The following is a 22,265-nucleotide window of genomic DNA, read 5'->3' on the forward strand; positions in this document are numbered from 1 at the left end:
CTTTTTGTTGTTAAATACTTGTGAAGGTATTGGATCATCCAACACATTGCTGATTTATAATTTTCATGATCTACATAATTTTAATGAAATAAAATCTCCAAGAAAAAAATTAAGACAGTAGGACTGTTTCTCTAGTTCAGAGGTAGAGCACTGACCAAGCATGCATTAGGCCATGAGTTTGATTTCCTGCACTGCAAAACAACAACAAAAATTAAAAGAGCAATAAATTTCTTAAAATCATATTCACACATTATTCTGTTTATGGGTGGCATTTTGAGGTGATGGCAGCTTTTAAATCCATATAATAACATTAAGTCAATAAATTGTTATGTAGTCACTATTATAAAGAATACTTTTTAATAATGTCATGGTAAGTTTGCGTGCATATTATATTGAGGTTAAATATAAGGACATCACATGCCTATACAACTCTCACTCCCACACTGAGTTCTCAAATCGGTCGGCAAAAAAACATATGGCATAATAAGAATATGAACAGTTGGAGGTTTTGTTTTTGCCCTCTAAACTTCCTTCAAGAAGACTTGAAATTTAAATGAGAAGTGTTCTTAAACAAATGAAATCAGGGTGAAAACATTTTAAACATTAAGATGACTGTACTGACATCCACATGTCCCAGTTTATTGCCCAAGAGAATATAATCAACCTCAAACATTTCTCTACTTTTTATATTGGTAATATTGTCACAAAATATGAGTATTATGAAAGTATAATGGGATAACCATAGCACAGGCCATTCTTTTGTTTCTGGACAGTTCAAAATGTGGTCGCTTTTAGCAGTGGCAAGTTTGATATCTGCATTTGGAACTACGCATGGTTTCTTAGGAAAAGTAGCATCTGAGAGCCCTGAAGCCCACATGAATATTGTAAGTTACCCAGAGGCGGGTAGTGGGATGGCTATCTATAGAAATTAAGAGATATTAATATGATTTAGAATCACAGTGGGTTTAAATTTTTAAGTTACCAGTGAAAATAATTAACATTATCTAGTCATTAGATGTATTTCCAAAGCCAACTAAAACTTAACCCTTTTGGTCTTCCTCATCAGAATCAAATGATTTCCTATTGGGGATACCCAAGTGAAGAATATGAAGTTGTAACTGAAGACGGCTATATCCTTGGGATCTTCAGAATTCCTCATGGAAAGAAAAATTCAGAGAACAAAGGTATAACCTTCTTCCCTTCCTTCCCTTTCCCATCTTTCCCTTTTCCTCTTCCCTCCTCCCTTCTTGCCTCTCCTTTTCCCCTTCCTCCATCCTTCCCCCCACATTCCTTCCATCTGTTTCTCCTTTCATTTCTTTCTAAGGATTTCATAAATCTTGCTCATTTTGGAAATACAACAAAAATTCATCCATATTTTTCGATTCTCAAGGAGATCACCATTTAGTCAATGAGATGGATAAATAAACAAATGATTATAATGAAATGTGTTAAGTCCAAAGCTACGACTGTGCACAGGCTATTAAACTAAAAGTCTTGATGAAGATGTCTAAGGAAAGTTGCTCTCAGAGATAATAACTGACCTCAGTCCTATAGGATCAAAAAAGTTATCCAGGGTGTGTTGTAGAGGAGATGATGTGGAGGTCATTTGAAACCTATTTTCCAAATACAGGCCATATTTGCTGGTACTATTAAAATTTTATCTTTTTTTCACTGTAGGAAAATTATGTAGTATAAAAATAATATAAAAATTTAAAAGACTACCCCCCATAACTTTACTATTTATAGTCCACCTAAATCAACCTAGTGCTGAATTTCTTGCAAATATAATTAATAGCTTTCTTGAAGTCCAGTTGGTGTGCCATGGGATACACATATTTTAAGTAAACATTTGATAAGCTTTGGCATCTGAGAAACCAACCACCTGAGTAAAGATGATTAAGATAACATATTCAAATATATTCAACTCAAACAAACGCATTTAATTCCAGTCACACATTTATCTTAGAAAAAAAAGTAAGTTTATAATGTTTTAAAATAATTGTCTTCTTTAGGCCACAGACCTGTGGTGTTTCTGCAGCATGGTTTGCTTGCATCAGCCACAAACTGGATTGCAAACCTGCCCAACAACAGCCTGGCCTTCATTCTGGCAGACGCTGGTTATGATGTGTGGTTGGGCAACAGCAGAGGAAATACCTGGTCCAGGAGAAATTTGTACTATTCACCAGACTCAGTTGAATTCTGGGCTTTCAGGTAAAGAAAATGGACAATAAAAATGAGCTATTAAGAATAATCATTGGGGGCTTGGGCTGTGGCTCAGCAGTAGCGCACTTGCCTGGCATGTGTGAGGCACTGGGTTCGATTCTCAGCACTGCATACAAATAAATAAAGGTCTATCAACAACTAAAAAAAATTTTTTTAAAGAATAATATTTGGGCTTTAGAAAGGTAATCTCCCTTCGTTCTCACTCATATGGGCTTGAATAATTGGATCTAAACTGAATCAAACATTGTGAAATTTCAGAATGCATGAAAATGTTGTACTGTTAATAAATAAACCAAATCATAAAGACATCTGTGGTAAAAAACAATCATTGGAATTTAAAAGTATAGACATCTTTCTTTCCAATTCAGTCCCATCTTAACAAATTATGCTCTAAGTAAGAAGGAAAGGAAGACATTTTTACTCATATCCTTTCTTAAATGCTTCCATACACCTCATTTCAAAAATAGCTTTTTGTTCAAACTTTCTGTGATCTCAGTTACTCACTATGTAGGGATTCCTGAATATGCTTTTCCAAGTGTAATAAACAATATTGCTGAAGCAAGGGAATTCACTGCCCCTGGCAAATTTCAAAGAGAATATCCATATGGATTCAGGGGACATTAGAACCTGTTTGGGGATTCAACTTGCATCATCATAAAGAACAGAATTCAGTCAACATGGAGAGATTTTCAAAGGTTTCCTATCACTAACCTTCTTGTACCTTATTCCTGGAAATTACTGAGGGAGAAAGAGAACAAGATAATTTGGCTGATGATGCTAGGGGAACAAAAGTGCTCTAGGAGTTCTAGGAGCTAAAGGAAAACACTTGTGTCCCCGGTGGAATGAGGAAGAGGGCAAGTGATGTAAGAGAAGACTAGAGATGCTGATAAGCCTCAGCTCAGGCAGGGCTATGTAGATGATGGTGAAGGTGCTGGTACTCATTCTAAATGCAATGAGAAGTCACTGAAAAGTTTTAAACTGGGAGTTTTTATTTTCAAAGTGTCATTCTGGCTGAGTTGTGAAGAATAAAATAGAGAGGGATAAGATTCATACTAAATGGCACTGGAACACAGCATACAGATGCTTATTAAATCTAACATTCTATTTCTTTTTTTTAAAAGAAAGAGTGAGAGTTTGGGAGAGAGAGAGAGGATTTTAATATTTATTTTTTAGTATTTGGCGGACACAACATCTTTGTCTGTATGTGGTGCTGAGGATCGAACCTGGGCCGCACGCATGCCAGGCGAGCGCGCTACCACTTGAGCCACATCCCCAGCCCTAACATTCTATTTCAGGGATGGAAATAATTCCCACCTACAGTTACTCTCTTGTTTGAATTAAATTGTAGCAATAGTGTTGTACTTTAGAAAAGGTATAAGTTGTTTATAAGAAACTACCCCAAAGGGCACCTGGCCCTTGCTAAGGGTTTTTAAGTTGCAATATTTAGAGAATCTAGTTTTTCTATTTCTCTAACAGAAATAGAACCTTATCTAAGAACATGCTTGAATTTTAAAAACTCTAACAAGAAAATATATTCAGATTTATTTGTCTATTTTTTTTTCTTGCAGTTTTGACGAAATGGCTAAATATGACCTTCCAGCCACAATTGACTTCATTGTAAAGAAAACTGGGCAGGAGAAGATACACTATGTTGGTCATTCTCAGGGCACCACCATTGGTAAGTAAAGGCACTGGGACCCAATAATTTAGTTCTGATACCATAGACCCTTTCTCTGTGGTTATGGCAGCATAATCACATTTACTGCTTTCCATTCACTATAAAAATCAGTACTATGACAACTTAATGATACAGGGACAATAGATGGGTAAAAATAAATCTAAGGGGGTAAATTGTACAAGCTAACAATTAGTTGTTACCAATAGGTTCAATAGGGTGGCTCAAGTATCAGCTCAGGCAATCTCTCACGTCAGCATCTTTCAGCCTCTAGGCTGAATCTATTTTGTTCCTTCAATCATATTTATGGAAAATGGATTGGCCTAAGGCATGTCAAAGAACACAACAATAAATTAAATAGATTAAATCTCTGCCTTCACATCCTCTATACTCTAGTAGAAGGAGGCAGAGAAAATAACAAAGATTAGAATGTAAAATACACAATGTACTAAGCAATAATAATGCTATGGGAAAAATTAATTGGGGAAGGATATTAGGGAGTGTCAGAGGGTTTCAGAGCAATTTTTGAAAGCAAACACATGCACAAAAAAAAATTCTCTGGGTAAACACATGGAGGAGGTCAGTGAGCAATTCATGTGCATACCTGGCTGGCTGATGTTCCAGGAAGACAGAGCAGAGGGTGTACAGAATCTGAAACTTGAGCACACTCAGTATGTTCAAGGAATAGGAGTGACGCAGTTCCTCCTGTGGATGAATCAGCCTGAGAGAGACAGAGAGATGGGGAGAGTGACACAAGATTACAGAGTTTGGGGAGGGCAATCTCTTCAAGATGAACAGGATATCAGTTTTCGTGCTGAGTGAAAAAGAAAACCATGGACAAATTTTGAATAGAGGAGCTACATGACCTGTAATAAGATCCCTGTGGTGGCTGAAGGGGAACATAAGAAGGAACAGAGAACCACTTAGAGGACTCCTAAAATAATTCATGCTGGAGGTTATGCTGACTTATAATAATTTATGCTGGTGACTGGAGGTGAGGGTAGCTGTGGAAGTAAATACATGTGGCCAGATTCTAGATATATCTTTTAGATACATTTTGGAGATGGAGTCCACAGGATTTGCTGATATATTGGATATCAGGCATAAGAGTAAAAAAAGAAAAAAAAAGGAGTGCATTACATTCATAATTCTTTTGCATTGCAATTCTTTTTTTTTGATATTTGAAGATTAATTTTATTTTTTTCATTAGATCGAATATGGCTTCAATCTTTCACACAACTTTATTTATTTTTTATTTTTTATTAGTTACACATGACATTACAATGATCTTGGCCATTCATACATTTGAAACAATTGGGGTATAATTTCTCATTTTTCTGATTGTACAGATTGCAGAATCACACTGATCATAGAGTTACCTACATACATACAGCAATCAGAGAGAAATGATGGGAGGGGAGAGGAGGGGAAGCGGGGATAAGAAGGGCAGCAGAATAGAATAGACATTATGATTGCATTGCAATTCTTAATACACCTTTCTGCCACAATTTATCAAATCTGTGTTTGTATATAAGGTATGTTGACACCAAATTCACATTGTGATGTATGTAAGAAATAATAAATAAATAAATAAGGAGTCAGCATGATGGTGGACTTTGTGCCTGAGCACATGGAATGATGTTGATGCCACTAACCTAGATGGGGAAAGCTATGAAGAGAGCTGATGTAGGAGGAGCAGGAGCTCAGTTTTGAAACACCCTTAGGTGCTCATTGGAGATTCAAGTAGAGGTGTCAAGCAGTCAATTATATAACAGATCTGGAATTTATGGGAGAAGACTGGGCTAAAAATACAAAACAGGTGTCATCGGGATGTGCCGCAGAATGTAATACCGTAAGTTTAGGCAGGAAAGAGGAGAGGTCCTAGGATAAGCCCTGGACTACTCCATAATTTAGAAGATGAGTAAGAAACAAAGAAATTAAGATATAGTGATAATATGACAATAATATAAGGGAAACAAAAGTATCTATTATTCTGGTAGCCAAGGGAAGAAAGTGTTTTAAGGAGAATGTGGTCAACTGTGGAAAAGACTATTGATAAGTCAAGTGAAAATAAAGCCCAAGAATGAACCATTGGATATAGCAGCCTAGAAATTATGAGACTTTTGAAAGAGCAGTTCTGGTGGAGTGGTTAGAGTAAAAGTATAATGAAGTGAGTTCAAGAGAGTATGAGAGAAGGTATAAAGGAAAAATAGTGTGGAAGTCGGAGGGGGAAAAGGAGGTCATCTGGGAGAAATCGTGGCACATTTTTATGCTGCTCTTCACTCTCACCTAATAACCTTTCTTCCTCCACAATTCCCATGGACTCATAGGCAGAGAAATGGATGAAATTGGTGGTAGAAGCTTGTAAAAAGTTCTCCTCCAGCAGCTAAAGAATTGACCTCAAATTTTAGAGGAGAAAGTCAGTGATGTAGAGCTTCCCAATGTGTTTGTTCTTGTATACTAGGTCCGGTTCCCAAGAAGATGAGGGTAAGTTTCTTAGAAACTTCCTTCAGCAAGTTTCTTAGAAACACTTTTAGGGTAAAGGGCAAAAATCAAGGATGGTCAGAAAGAGAGGCTGGGCTGCAAAATAGTTATTTAAGAGTCTTCCCCAGTGGGGCCAGGGGACCTGGCCTTTTTAACCACTTCTTGACCAGTTGTCAGACGCAGGATGTCCCCAGGAAGGGGGCCTGTTACCTTTAGTGAAGCTGATCTCCTCAACATAAGCAATAGCAAAGGAAACTCACATATGGGACTGTTGGTCACAGTTTTCTCTGTAGCTAGGATTAAGGAACTGCCTCAGTCTAGATAGCACAGCACCAGTGGAATATATTCAATTCCACTCAAAACCCTTTATTAAAAAGCAGGACATTTTCTAGGTTACTAAAATTTATACCTTTAAATTTCTAAAACTGTACATACATCCATTTCTGGATGGAAAACTACAGTCCTATGACACACTCCTCTCTTTTACCGGCACATATTGAACACAGTTTAACCCTTTCTTGATGATCTGGGGTTATAAAATTATTGCATTAAGATGCAATACAGCAGTTTCCTTAGAACATATTGAGGTAAATGGGCTGCTTCTCCTGATATCCCCCAAACCCCAACCTACTACTCTTTTAAGTTATTTGAATTTTGAATGTTTCCATCCTTTTATTTCCACTAGCAGACTTTAAATTGCTATTACCATGCTCGTTAATATCTGAGCAAGCAGAAGTGCCAATTTCTCAGCTTGTTTCAGATGCCACCTTTACTATGAGCAAGATAATGCCACACTTGTAAAAACAAAACATCACACACACCCTTTCTTCACATGTTCCTTGTTCTATTTCAGGTTTTATTGCCTTTTCTACCAATCCCACACTGGCTAGAAGAATCAAAACCTTTTATGCATTAGCTCCAGTTGCCACTGTGAAGTATGCAACAAGCCTTTTAACAAAACTTTCACTTATTCCATCACCCCTCTTCAAGGTAAGTGATTCTCTTTAGTTAATTGACCTTGAGGTGGCCAATTACCCATGGGCTTCGAAGTGATGGAAGGAGCAGCACACCTGCAGGACAAATGTGTTCATATCCCAGAATGGAGCTGTACATGTTTACATTGTTCCTTGCTTAGCACTTGTCATGGCTGGATCCCCTCTCCAGCCTGTGAGACCCCCCATTGATTTCTTTGTTCTGGATTAGCCTGATTATCCCAAGCCTATAAATGTTTTGGCTTTCTCATAGATTGTTCATTTATCAAGCACTCTACATAGCTGTGTGAAGGCTGCAGTTCCAATCCTGTAGAAAGGAATGGGGCATAAAATTGAAGAAAAATAGTCTAATCAGAAGCTTAACCCATCAGGTCCTTGTTACCTGGAAGACGAAAAAAAAAAAAAAAAAAAGCAAAGAAAAGAGGAAAAGGAGAAAGAGGGGAAAGAAATCAATGGTTGAGTCAAGAAAATGTACTGAGACCCTTAATCAAACAGTCTTGGCTTTCTTAAGAGCTCCTTTCTTACAAGCTCCTTCAATTCCAAATGGAGATTTCATAGGGCAATAGTATGGATGTCAATAAACCACAAAATTAAATGCCTTATTGAATAGGCACACGCTGTACACAATTAATAATCTTTTTCCTTTTTCTAGTGCTTGATACCCTACTTCTCCCACCATTGAAGCCAACACACACACACACACACACACACACACACACACACATTTCCTTTAGGATCATTTAGTTTTAGGCTATGAAATGTAATAATGTTATGTCCTTCTGTGGTTTTGTACTGTCAATTTCTTTTATAATATTTATTTATTTACTTATTCTAATTAGGTATATATGATAGCAGAATGCATTTTGATTCATTGTACACAAATGGAGCACAACTTTTCATTTCTCTTTACATAATGTAGTGTCGCCCCATATGTGCAGTCATACATGTACCTAGGGTGATGATGTCCTATCTCATTCTACCATGTTTCCTGCCCCCATGCTCTCCCCTCTCCACCTCCTCTTTGCCCAAAGTTCCTCCATTCTTCCCATGCCCCCCAATCCCCATTATGGATCAATATCCATTTATCAGAGAAAACATTCAGACTTTGTTTTTTTGGTATTGGCTTACTTCGCTGAGCATGATATTCTCCAACTCCATCCATTTACCTGCAAATGCCATAATTTTATTCTCTTTTAATGCTAAGTAATGTTCCATTATGTATATATACACCACAGTTTCATTATCCATTGGTCTATATAACTATTAATTTCTTTTCACTCTGTATTAATATGTGTGTCTAAAGCCAAAGAGACTTTACCTATGGTCAAAATCCATTAATCAATCTTTCATTCAAACTCTAAAATGTAGTGATGACCCTAATTGTGTTTACTGCTTCATTAACCCAGAGTTTATTTCCTTCTGCCCTCAGATTCTTTTTTATAGCAGTGCAAAGTGACTTAGAAAGAAAAGGCATTAAGACCTTAAGTCAGAGAATTAGGTAAGGATTCTAGGTATAATTAGTTCAAATTAGCCCAAGCTGCTATGTATTAACTTCATGTTTCCTCATGTATAAAAGGAAGAAAACAAAAAGTTTGCCTTCCTCAAAATAATTAGGACAGATCTCCAAAGGTTTTGCTAAAAATATGGCTCAGAGTCACCATTTCCCCTCGTGTTCTTTCCATGACTTATTCTTTTTTTTTTCTTTTTTAATTGGTTGTTCAAAACATTGCAAAACTCATGACATATCATCTTTCATACATTTGATTCAAGTGAGTTATGAACTTCCATTTTTACCCCAAATACAAATTGCAGAATCACATCAGTTACACATTCACAATTTTTACATAATGCCATATTAGTGACTGTTGTATTCTGCTGTCTTTCCTATCCCTTACTATCCCCCTCCCCTCCCCTCCCATCTTCCCTCTCTACCTCATCTGTTGTTGTTCAGTTCTCTCCCTTGTTTCCCCGCCCTTTCCCCTCACAACCTCTTACATGTGATTTCGTATAACGTTGAGGGTTTCCTTCCGTTTCCATGCAATTTCCCTTCTCTCTCCCTTTCCCTCCCACCACTCATCTCAGTTTAATGTTAATCTTTTCCTCATGCTCTTCCTCCCTGCTCAGTTCTTAGTTGCTCTCCTTAAACCAAAGAAGACATTTGGCATTTGTTTTTTAAGGATTGGCTAGCTTCACTTAGCATAATCTGCTCTAATGCCATCCATTTCCCTGCAAATTCCATGATTTTGACCATGACTTATTATTAAAATTGCACAACTTGTCACATAATTACAACAGTCTGCCATTGTTGTTTCATGATTTTTTTCCATAACTCTTAATACCCCAGCTAGATTGTAACTCACATCTTCTGCTTCCTCTGAGCAGCCAGTACAGTTCTCAGTATACCAATAGACACCCAGTGTGAATATCAATCCTGTCCATTTTACAACCTGGTCATGGAAATTAAATGAGAGAAAGTATTGGATATTCCAAAACAACCTATAGAAGTAAGAAAATATCATCAACCTAATCCCACTTGTATAATCCTAACTAGGTAATGAGTCATTTTGCAGCCTGAATTCTGCATTGCTCTAATGATGCTTTTATTTTTCAGATCATATTTGGTAACAGAATATTCCTCCCACACAACTTCTTTTATGGATTTCTTGGTACTGAAGTGTGCTCCCGAGAGCTAATGGATCTCCTTTGTAGCAATGCATTGTTTATCATGTGTGGATTTGACAGTAAGAACTTGAACACGGTGTGTATGCCTATGGCTTCTATTCTGAATATTTTGAAAAATGCCTTTGATTATTTTTCATCATCACATAAAATGGAATTATATAAGAACTAGGAATAATCAGAATTGTTTCCCTGATCTCCTGGTAAACCTGTCAGAAACTGCAAGTCATGGCTCTATTACAGTTTTGTCATTTCCTACTCTTTTCCATCACCCTGATTGCCCCTAAAGTAAATACATGCCATGCAAAAAATACAAAAACAAAAATTCATGATTCATTTTTGCTCACCTAAGTAATTGGGGTAGCATTTAAGTTATGTGGTAGAAGAAACTGAACCATCCATTTGGACAGGCTCCTTTGCAGAAAAAAAAATGTCTACGCATTGAACAAGTGTTCTTATGAATATTTTTGAAGCTGCTAGTCATCCCATACATTTTATAAATAATACTTCTGAAAAAAAATTTATGTAACATCTTGCCCATATTCTTGATTTGCAGAGCGAGATCTGCATTTAAGAATGTTGCATTGAGTTGCAATTTTAAGACTTGAGAAAATGCAATATAATAATGTAGTTAAATATATGGATTTATGTGATCCTGAATTCACATCCTACCCTTGAACTAGCTTTGGTTTCCTCATTTACAAAATGTATTACTATGAATCTTGAGTCAGCTAATATATGTAAAGAATATAAAACATAGTACAAAGCATATAACATAATAGTATATTCCTCTTGTTACTATTACTACTGTACATAGACACCTTTCTCAAAATTGTTAGCTTAATTTGTACCTTTGAACATAAACAAATTTATTGATAGAAAGGTATAATTCTACAGTGTCTTGTAGTCATTGGGAGAACAGGGGTGAAAAAGATAGATATAGCTCTTGATTTCATGGAGTTCAAAGATTCAGTTCTCTTTCTTGAGGCTAGTGACCATCACTGTGGATCTGTGGATATTTAAAATATATTTTTATTTAAAAAATGTATATGTGTGTGTGTACACACACACACACACACACACACATATTATACATGTATGTATATGCATGTATTTTCTTTGTTCCCTACTTAGGATGATAAATGATAAATAGAAATGAGTTCTTGATGATTTGGGGGCTTGTCATTCATCATTCAGCATGTGGAATAGAACAGAGCAGTCTCTCCATATCATACTAAGAAAGGACAGTATAAATTACTGTATTCCATCAATAAGAATTTTATGAAAAAAATAATAGTAAACTAGATATTTAGGGAACAAAGAAGTTTAGATTTCATTTTCTACATGATGAGTAGGTGGAGATTCTTGAATCTCCTGTGAATGTTGTCAATTTATTTGACTTTGTCCACAGTCAAGGTTTAAGGCCCACTCTGAACTGACCTATGCAATCCAAGAAGGGGACTTAAGTTTTCTGATGGAGGTCTGAGCAAGGTGATTTAGGGTCTTCATAAAATAGCATAAGTGAATATATATATATACACACACACACATATATATGTATATATATATATATATTTTCATATTGGAGATATATATATATATATATCTCCAATTATACCTTTGCATTTACATGGCCTTACTTTATCCAGAAGAAACTTCCTAGGGAGCAGAATGCTAAACTGCCTTATGTAACAGGAAAAGATCTTCAGAGGGACTAATTACACTCCCCCTTTCACACATTATACAAATTTGTTTATGTTCAAAGGTACAAATTAAACTAACAATTTTGAGAAAGATAGGTGTCTATGCACAGTAGTAATAGTAACAAGAGGAATATACTATTATGTGTTATATATATGTATATATATTATGTGTGGTGTATGTATATATGAATATATATCTATATATGAATGTATATGTATAAATGTATATATAATTACCATTATATATAAATACATGCATATATATGTATGTGTGTGTATGTATGTGTACATACATATATAATATATCTATATATTTAGTTACTATTTCATATATGTTAAAGTTCAGCAAAGCAAAGTGCCTATCTGTTTAGATTTAATTTACTGCACTCTGGCCCTGGGCCGACAGCAATAAAAAGCTGAGAATTCAGATTCAGAGATATAGATTGAAGTCTTTGGCTCCACACTTTAGAGAATGTAAATTTCTCTGAACTTCTTTGAGTCCAATATCACATGCAACGATATTGGTTATTCCCTTCCAGTAAAAGCTACCCTAAAACACTTGACCTCAATCAGAAACAGGTCTTAGCTATTTTTCAGAAACTATGTGTCTAAGTATACATGCATATATGTGTGTGTGTTTGGTTTCTAGAGTCGCTTCGATGTCTATCTAGCACATAATCCAGCAGGAACTTCTGTTCAAGACGTCCTCCACTGGGCCCAGGTATCATTACTCCAATTATGTTAAAACTTATTTTGTTGGTCTGAACCTTTGCACTTTACCTAAAGCAAAACCTTAAAACATTCTGCTCAATTATAATTTTGGTCATTTTTTTTTAATGTTGAGTGTTTTTTTTTTATATTTTGGAAATTAATGCTCTGAGATGCACGTGGCAAAGATTTTCTCCCATCCTGTAGGCTCTTTCTGCATGTTCTTTTCTTTTTTCTTTGCTGAGAAGAAGCTTTTTTAGTCTGAATATATCCTATTTATTTATTCTTGATTTTATTTCTTGTTCTTTAGGAGTTTTGTTGAAGAATTTGGTTCTAAAGCCAACATGACAGAGAGTTGGGCCTATATTTTCTTCTAGTAGGCACAAGGACTCTGGTCTAATGCCTATGTTCTTGATCTACTTTGAGTTGAGTTTTGTGCAAAGAACTAAAATACTTAACACCAAAAAAACAAATAACCCAATCAATAAGTAAGCAAAGGAACTGAACAGGCACTTCATAGAAGAAAAATACTAATGATTGACAAATATATGAAAAAATGTTCAACATCTCTAGCAATTAGAGAAATGCAAAATAAAACTACTCTGAGATTCCATCTCACTCTATTCAGAATGGCAATTATCAAGAAAACAAGTAACAATAACTTTTGGTGAGGACGTTGGGGGAAAGATTCATGCATACATTGCTGGTGGGACTACAAATTGGTGCAACCTCTCTGGAAAGCAGTATGGCTATTCCTCAGAAAACATGAAATGGAACTTTATAAAACAGATGTTTGAGTAGCAAAAAAAAAAAAAAAAGAATGATTTTTGTGAGTGTGCTTGAAAGAAAAATTATTTCAAGCAAAACTGCATTTAAACTTGCATATAGACCCTATCCTACATGTTTAACAATTTTATTTGGAATAAAAATATTTTAATAGTTGTTTAAACTGAAAATAAATTACTTGGAAATGTTTGAATTTAATTTTTCATGCAATGAGATTTTTTTGTGTGCATTTTCAATTTTTCTATATTAGGCTGCTAGGTCTGGAAAATTTCAAGCTTTTGACTGGGGAAGCCCATTTCAGAACATGAAACACTATAATCAGGTAAGTAACTTAAAGTCGAGATTATTCACATATACACAAAATTATGATATTTGAGCATCTATTTCTTAAGGGAAGTGTTGATGCCTAAGTCTCCTATTCTCCCACACCGCTCTGCACTCCTGCTTCAGTGGCTGTGCTCAGACTTCCCTCAGAGCAGCACACTGGACATGTGACACTGTCTAGAATGCAGCACCACCTGTTGTCATTACAGTGGCCTGCTCTGTAACCCAGTCTCCAGCCCACTTTCTAAAGTACAACTAACCTATATAGCAAATTAACAATTCCAATTATACATGGGATAGAGCTGGAATCTTTATGTTTCTCAAACAATATCCTCCCCTTTGTGGACAGCCAGAGGAGTTATTTCACAGGAACACATTCCCATACAGAAGAAAAAAATGGCACACTTACAGTCAAGGCAAGGAATAGTTTTCAGCAAGCCACAAACAGACATATTGAACAGTTTTCACACTTACTGTAATACAAAGGACCCAGACTTGGGAACTCATCTTAACTGTAGTCAGTACACATTTTTGTAATAACCTCTGCATCACTCTACCCAGATTTAGGAAGTTATTGACAACATTTATTGGCATAATATCTATAGTCCCTTAGCTCATGATAGACTGTCACTGACTAATTTTGAACAAGGGAAGCACCCTTCATGATTTTGTAAAATTCTCTTCTTCCTCTGTCTCCATCCTCAAATTTTCCTCCTAGATAGTAAGTAACTGAGCAACTCTACTGTTTTTCATCTCTTTCCATGACTCAAATTTAGAAGGGACATATGTTTCTATAACACCATCTTATGTGTAAAGAAGATCCCCCACTTTATTTTTCATTGATATCTTTAAAGAGATTTTCATACCATCCTCAGATCAAACTTTTGTTGAAAAAACTTTTTCCCCAACCATAACCTTCTCAAACCTCTAAAGTACAGTTTGCTTTGAGTTCATCTTTCTACTGGGCCCTAATACTGGACCTCATCTTAGGGGGCCAAGTGAGACCCGGAATATCCAATCCACAAGTTTGTCCTCCTTCCAACCAAGTCAATAACAGTTCAGGTTGGTCTTGAACTAACTGAAGCAGTGATGCTAATTTAAGAGCCAGAGGTAGCATTTAAGAAACTCTTTGAACAATGGGGTATGAATAAAAGAAAATGAATTTAAATTATAGATATTCTCCATATTTTTCTCTAATATACAGGGGAATAAAATAAAAAGGATTAAAATGCAAGAACAAATTACACACAATGAACATATTGCTATGACAAGTTGGCTATTTTATAAGTGAGAATAGAGTAAGTTTTGTATATTAGATTAATATTGTTGAAAGTATATTATCAAAAATCTAATAAAATTATTTCTAGGTTTTGGACAAATTGGAGGTGATTCTCTTGTACTTCTTCCCATTTTATGAATCTCCTGAAAATTTTTTTGTGTTAATGGTGATTTTCTAAAAATAGGAAATGACACTGATGATACTTTGTTTCAGAGCTTAAAGCAATATTTAGTAAAATCAAGTAAGTGCCCAACAGATTCAGCTTCAAAACTGAATGAACTGACCTATTCATCAGTTGCACTGTGGAGTCATTTCAAAGCCAAAGTAAAAGCCTCAGGACACATTGAGACCATACTTCAGAGTATAGTAACAATCCACCAGAGTTAAAATCTAATCATATCAATTTTGTTCAGCTTGAGCTAAAATCTGGCATTTTTAATTTGTAAGAATTATTACCAAAATCTTGCAATTCAAATCATGGTTAGGACCAGCAGCATCAAAATCATCTACAAAAGCAGAATCCTAAGCTCTTCCTCCAAATCTACTGACTTCACCTTCATTTTAACAAGATCTTCCAGGTAATTCACACACCCATTAATTTGAGAAGCACCAATCCAAACTATGTTGTTTCTGCTTTGCTTTGTGGATGAAAGTGACCAAGTCAGTTATGTTACTCAATCTACTCAAAGAATGCTCATTGGGTCTATAGCATGGCCACTTAAACCCTGGTTCTTTCTCTCATCTTTTTTCAGCGCACACCTCCCTACTACAATGTGACAGCCATGAGTGTGCCGATTGCAGTGTGGAATGGTGGCAATGACATTTTGGCTGACCCCCACGATGTCAACATTTTGCTTCCCAAACTCTCCAATCTCATTTACCACAAGGAGATTCTTCCTTACAACCACTTGGACTTTATCTGGGCAATTAATGCTCCCCAAGAGGTTTACAATGAAATGGTTTCTATGATGTCAGAAGATAAAGAATAGCTGTGGATTTTAGAAGTTTTTCACTTCTTTTTCCAAAATGCTTTTCTTTCTCATGAACAGTTTTCTGCAATGTATAAAACCCAGTGCTTCTTTCTGTAATTTTGACTTTAGAAATAAATTGCATCCATAAACTTCACATTTGGTATTTTTAGTTCTGTTCTCAAATTTAAAGAAACTCAATTTTTTTTCACTTGGAAATTTATGTTGGAACACCTGAGAGAACACATTCTTGGGGATGTGAAATTTCTCTTTCGTTCTTCTCATTTGGTTTCTCTCCTACACTTCAGTTAGGCGTCATGAAACATGAATGCTGTCAAAAGACAGTTCTGGGGTTGAATATTGACTCTTCTTACATCTGTTTGATACCAAGTAAATTACTTTCAATTGCCATTGACAATGGCTATTGTCAGTGAAGCTGTCTCTCCCCGTGTGCACAGTGGGCATACCACTTTCTCTTTTGCATGTTTAACCCAAGGAGAAAGCCCACTGGGATGTAAACTGAACTGAGGTCAGTTCACTTTCACCTCCCAGGGAGAGAAGGAGAAGGGTAGGTTGGGAAGCAATAGGCACCCCTGATTCAGGAAGTTAAGACATAAACAGTATACTCTATCATTGCTATTATTCTTCCCTCATTTCCTTGGATCTCAGCCAACAGGCACCAACTAACCAAACTATTTTTTGCAATGACCATCACTGTCCTGCCAACTAAAGAATCCAGTAACATTCCCACATTCCCACTGATATACAAACCAGAATATGCAACTGCTATTAGTTGATTCAAAAAAAAAAAAAGAGAAGACTCCAAACTTTCAAAATTTCCAGAAAGCACAGCTTTTACCTAAGATATTTTATTAACACACCCCAAATCATGACCTCATATTTTATGTAACTAAGCTTTTTGGTTCCCATTTATCATGCTATGTTAGCATTTACTGAGTAAAATGTAACTGAGATAAAGAATAGCTTACATTCAGCTATGTCCCTCTATCTTTGCCAGCAAGCCTAAAGCTTTCTTATTTGCTTTAAATTCTATCCTTTTTAAAGTAGAAACCAGATATTCCTCAGAGAAAATTCTTTAGGGGCCTTTATTTGAATATTTCAATGAACAGTGTTGGCAGCCTCCACTCAACTGACACGAGGATCTCAGTGACTGGCTGGTGACGAGTGTTCATGGTAGTGTAACCATTTAAGGACTCTGAAGTTTTATCTATTCTACCTTCTCCAGAAGAGAACAAGCAAATAAGTCTGCTAAGCTTTTCTAGCTAACTGCTCTTCTTTTAGTCTGTATTCAACAAATACGGTCAGTTTTGGTGTTGGTCTCTGAACACAAGTGAATGCCATCCTATTTACTTTCACAGAAGCCCTGCTAAGATCTCTCATTTGTTAATCTGAACTGTCAGCATGGCTGGTATTCAGAGGGTTGAACCCATCTACCACAGTTAGAATCTAATCAGATCCATTTCCTTCTGCTTGAGCTGAAATCTAAGCTTTTTATTTGTAAGAATTGTTATCTGCAGCCTTGCAATTCAGACTTTGGTTTAGAAAGCAGCATCGGCATTTCCTACAAATGCAGAATCAAGTTCTTCCCCTAGATCCACTGAATTTGACTTCATTTTAACAAGATTTTTCTGAACTGGAATTCAAGAGTTTATTTCCACTTGCCCCCTTGAATTGTTCCTTGGATAATCTCTTATATAAAATGCAATAATTTCAAACTAAAATACATCCCTCTGACTTTCCTGAGCCAATAAATATCAAACAAACGAAGTTCTCCTAGTCACCAGGGAATAAGATTTGAAGTCAACTTCATGCACTGCCTTTCCACTCCAGTGTGGAAAAAAATTAAATATATACAATGTAGAATAGTTTAATGAGCCCCTTTGTACTTGTCACTCAGCTTCAACTATTATCAATACAGAGCAAATCTTGTTTCACCTGTACCTCTAGCCACTTCCCGCTTCCCACATCAATTAGAAACAAATCTCAGGCATCACATAGTTTACCCATGAGTATTTCAGGATGGACTTCCAAAAGATACAGTCTCTTTCTTGACTTAACACCACCATTATAACATCCAAAACTTCCTTAATAGTAAATATCCATTCAATGCTCAAAAATCCAATTGCCTTATAAACGTCAAACTATTCAAACTGGGAATTAGATAAGGTCTATAACTTTCATTAATTGGTGTGTTTTTCTCTCCTTAGGTCTATAGGTCCCTTTTCCTGTTCTCATTTTCTTCCTGCTACCACCTCCCAAATGTTTTATTGTTGTTAAAGAAACTGTATCTTTCATGTTGGAGTTTTAGATCATTGGGATTTTGCTTATTCCAATGGTAGGACTAGTCATAGTCCACTCCCCTTCATGCTTCTTGGAATTTGTGGCTGCTTAACCTCAACACTATTGAAATTTGAGGCCAGGTAATGTTTTATTTTTACATGGCTGTCCTGGGATATTGTAGGATGGTTGGAGCAGCTCTGGCCTCGACCTGCTAGATGCCAGTAGTATTCACACAGGCTGAAGATGTGAATATCAAATATGTCTCCTGACACTGACAAATATCAACTTGGGGCCAAAATTGCCTCTCCTTCACAGTCTAGAGCCACTCTGCTAAATTAAGCCTCGATGAGATTAAGATTTTTAAAAATTACCTCACAGGCCAGGTTGTGTTCTTCCATAATGAGGCTCATAAGTGCTACTGTCTCCCTAGCTGAAAGATTTTTTAATACCAAGATCCAATAGTTCATTAGGGGTTAGAAAAGGGTGATGTCATGGCACATGACTAAGTCATTCAGGATCACTCCAGGTGAACTGGGCTGGCATGAAATAATCACACAGACACAGAAAAAATACCTTTTTCTTGGGATTCTTCAGTGACAGCCCTTCTCTTCCAGCTCCCATAAGGGAGGCAGACAAAAAAGAGGAAAAGGACATCCTGAAGCCCCTTTTTATTGAGGGGACGACACTGGAGAAAGTTTCACCCCAATGAGAAGGTCAGGTTTCAGGGGGTTAAGTCTAGCTTCATGGCGTCTTGTGGTCAGCAGATTGACTGACATCTTGGAAGGCCATGCCCATCTCATGTGCTGTGTGGGAATCATTGGCAGAATGAGCGAAAAAGACACTTATGTCACCAGCTAAAAATGATAGATACTTTCTTACTTCTTAAATACTTATACTATTTTCTATAACTTAAAACTGATATGATGATTTATGCCAGCCTTTTATTCAATTTTAATAAAATTTAAAAAGGGGAAAACAGTACCCCATATGCAAACACCAGATCTTACAAGTATTTATAAAAATTTTTCTTAATTATGATATTGAGAGTCTTACTGTTTCTGAACATGATTTGGTAAGTTAAATCAAATTTCAAAAGATAGTATTGAGGCTAGATATAAAATTGAGATATCTTTTATTAATCATTGTAATTTTCCAGTATATAAACTAGCCAATTCCATTTTTATGTTACATGTAAAATGGAAAAATTAAAGAAACTTGTAATCTCTTCCTGAGAGAAGGCCTCAAAATATTTTTATATCTCAGAATATTATTTTTTAAATGGGTTAGTGTCTCTCAGTTGTTTTTAAAAAACGTGATTAAGGCTATTTCCCAGTGTAGGGAGTAGCATACAAGTCTTATCATATATCTCATGGAGAATAAGTCCAGTAAGAGAATCTTATATGATATAAATGGATTTCCAATACAGTTTGCAACTTAATTGCTCAACACTAACGTATGTAAGAATTGGCAGTAATTGTTGGAATCAATTAAATCTTAGTCTTAAAATAGAAGTTTCAAAATTGGAACTAAAGATAGTATTTAAAGACATTTATTGTTTAATCAAGGATGTGAATTTGTTCACTAAAAATTTTAGTCCTTGTTCAAACAGCAAAATTACTTGGGATAAGCTTACAGTTTAATTGGCTCTGTCATGTCAGAATATGGACAAAAATCTTAGCTTACATCAGTATATTAGTTTCAGAAAAATAATCTAAAATATAGTCCACATAGTCAATCCAATCATATATAAATCTGTTTTCAAACTATCTCAACTTTTTATATCATTGCCTAAACAATTATATAAATATATTCCTATTCAGGAAAAATCCTTTTATCATTAAAATCTTAGAGTATATAAAGACCTTTTCTTTTACCCAGATAATTTCTTCTTCCTCTTATGACTCTTCAATAGGTGTTTTCTCTCTGTAGAAGCATTCTTTTCTCCTTCTAGGATTCTTCTTTGGTTATATTTGGAATAATTCCTGTTAATCTTAGAATCTAAATAATTGTTATTTTTTAGTAAGAAGTTTTCTGGACATCTTTGTTTCATAGAATTATATCTGTCTATCATTTATAAGGTCTGCACAATGATCTAGGAATCAGAGATTATTTGATGGTTAGATTTTAAACTTTATAATGTAATATCTCTTGAAATAAGTATTTTACAACAAATTACATTTATATTTAATAATTTTAATTATAAAAGGCAGAGAATCAGATAAATATATATTTAAAAGAATGATTACTTGATTTCTGCTAAGGGAAAACAATTAGAAGCAAATAGACACATACATGTTAATTATCTATTAAATTAAAGAGTATAGATTATTTAAATACCTGGAAAAATATACATTAAGAATAAAGGTATGGTGGGGAGATGATGGAATAGAGGAAGTCTTGTTTCTGGTTGCTCTGTGGCATGAAACCAAGAAAGCAGACAAGCAGCTTCTCCACAAAGTCTTGCTTAGATGGAATACAACATGTCAGAGAGTGTGAAAGGACCCCTATTCAGTGGATTTTTGCAGAAATCACCAGTGCCGCAACCACCTGCGCTGAAATCAGAGCCTCTGAGCTTGAGTAAGTCTCCGGGGCTCTAGACCCAAAGCCTGCAGTTCTAGCTCACACACTGCTCACAAGTGGCTTATCAGAACCACCTATCACCACCTCTGCAGAACTCCAGACTGTGCCCCACTCCAGGGCAAGTCACTCGGCTGCTACCTATCCACAGCACAAGGTCATCACCCAGCTCCCCACACCTCACCAGACACCCTGGCGCTGGAAGCACACAGACTCCATTTTGGAAAACCTTCCTCGCCATTTGTGGTGGGCGTGGCTATCAGATCGGATGCCATTTGAGCAGGTACCTGATTTCCAATCCCACCCCACCTCCTGCAATGGCCACCCAACAGAAAAATAGCTCTCAGTTGGACAGGAGTGCAGTGCGAACAGGGCACCTCCCACCTGGTTTGAGCCTGGGGGTGAGAGATCCCACAGTTGGGACCTGCTAAGTAAGAGAGGGGAGGGGACTAAAGTCTGGAGCATAACAGAGAGATCAGGATCTGGGAATCTCCAGGCAAAAGAGGGAAACAATACCGGGGGCTCAACTCAGATGAGTGGTCACAAAAAAAAGACCTGTGAGGTGCTATTTCCCTGCTGGGCGGCACTCCCTACTTCCAGATGCTCCATAACAGGTCCAGTCTTCTCACCCTGGTTACCTAAACCATCCTGAGGGCAGAGCCACCAACTTAAAACAGACAAGAAGAGAGGCAGGAAAGAAACGGATCTCTAAGAGTATTTTTTTCCTTCTTCCTCTTCTTTTTCTTCTACCTTTCTATCCTCTGGCCCTTACATCCCCAACATAGTAAAACCAAGAACTTTGCATGAAATAGGACTTTGAGGATTGAGTCACCTGAATAATATAATATAGAGGAGTTGCATAAGCCCTTCTTTCTTTTTTTTTCTTTTCCTTCTCTCTCTTTCTTTCTTTCTTTCCCTTTTTTCTTTCTTTTTCTTTCACCCTTCAAATTTTACTATTTTTACTTTCTGTATTTTTCTAAATACATATGTTTTTTTTATGTACTCTACTGTCTTCCCAGGTAATTATCTCCCCCAAATTACTTCCTAACTATTCTCCTGCTACTAACCCTCTTCATTAGATTTCTCCTTCACATTTACTAAGATATATTAACGCTATATCCTCTCATCTTTTCCTCCCAGCATATTGTCCTACACCTGACCCCCTTTTCATTGTTCACCACCAGAAAAAACAAAACAAAACAAAACAAAATGTAAACCTTTCTATGAAACTACTTATTATATTTTAAATAACAATTGAATCCAACATTTCTGGACAATGAGACTAAACTGTAATTGTCTTAATAACAACAATTTGTTCATAGGTGATTTATTGTTGATATTGGGATCTGTTAACATTGTTCTTCCCCACAAAGGAGAGATCTTGGAACCCTACAAGAGCAATACAAATATATAGGGTAAAAACAATAACATACCAGATCCACAGAACTGGAAAGGAAGACACATGAGCAACATGAAAAGACAAGGGAAGACAGTACCTCAAATGAATCAAGACAACACATCTTTAGAAGCATTGGCAGTTACAGCAGAAAAAATTACAGACAAAGA

The 22,265-nt window shown here is 36.1% G+C and overlaps 1 protein-coding gene across 2 annotated transcripts; it reads left to right on the forward strand.

Moving 5' to 3' along the window:
* Positions 1–779: 779 nt before the first annotated feature.
* Lipf (lipase F, gastric type) lies at positions 780–15,842 on the forward strand. Of its 2 annotated transcripts, none has more exons than XM_076834466.1 (9): positions 780–884; positions 1,067–1,184; positions 2,013–2,211; positions 3,792–3,901; positions 7,236–7,372; positions 9,986–10,132; positions 12,406–12,477; positions 13,501–13,572; positions 15,606–15,842. In XM_076834466.1, the coding sequence occupies exons 1-9, from the start codon at positions 780–782 to the stop codon at positions 15,840–15,842; spliced, it is 1,197 nt and encodes a 398-aa protein (XP_076690581.1). The 2 variants fall into 2 exon arrangements, with proteins under 2 accessions (XP_076690581.1, XP_076690582.1); XM_076834467.1 differs by having other exon boundaries at positions 2,112–2,211.
* Positions 15,843–22,265: the final 6,423 nt, after the last annotated feature.

Source organism: Callospermophilus lateralis, chromosome 15 (assembly GCF_048772815.1).
Source record: "Callospermophilus lateralis isolate mCalLat2 chromosome 15, mCalLat2.hap1, whole genome shotgun sequence".
NCBI lineage: Eukaryota > Metazoa > Chordata > Mammalia > Rodentia > Sciuridae > Callospermophilus > Callospermophilus lateralis.

Excerpts from the sequence above, each read along its gene's own strand:
- Lipf (XM_076834466.1), top strand. The coding sequence starts at position 780 with ATGTGGTCGCTTTTAGCAGTGGCAAGTTTGATATCTGCATTTGGAACT. Across the intron at positions 2,212-3,791 it reads GTTGAATTCTGGGCTTTCAG|TTTTGACGAAATGGCTAAAT; the intron begins GTAAAGAAAATG and ends TTTTTCTTGCAG. Across the intron at positions 7,373-9,985 it reads TTCCATCACCCCTCTTCAAG|ATCATATTTGGTAACAGAAT; the intron begins GTAAGTGATTCT and ends TTTATTTTTCAG.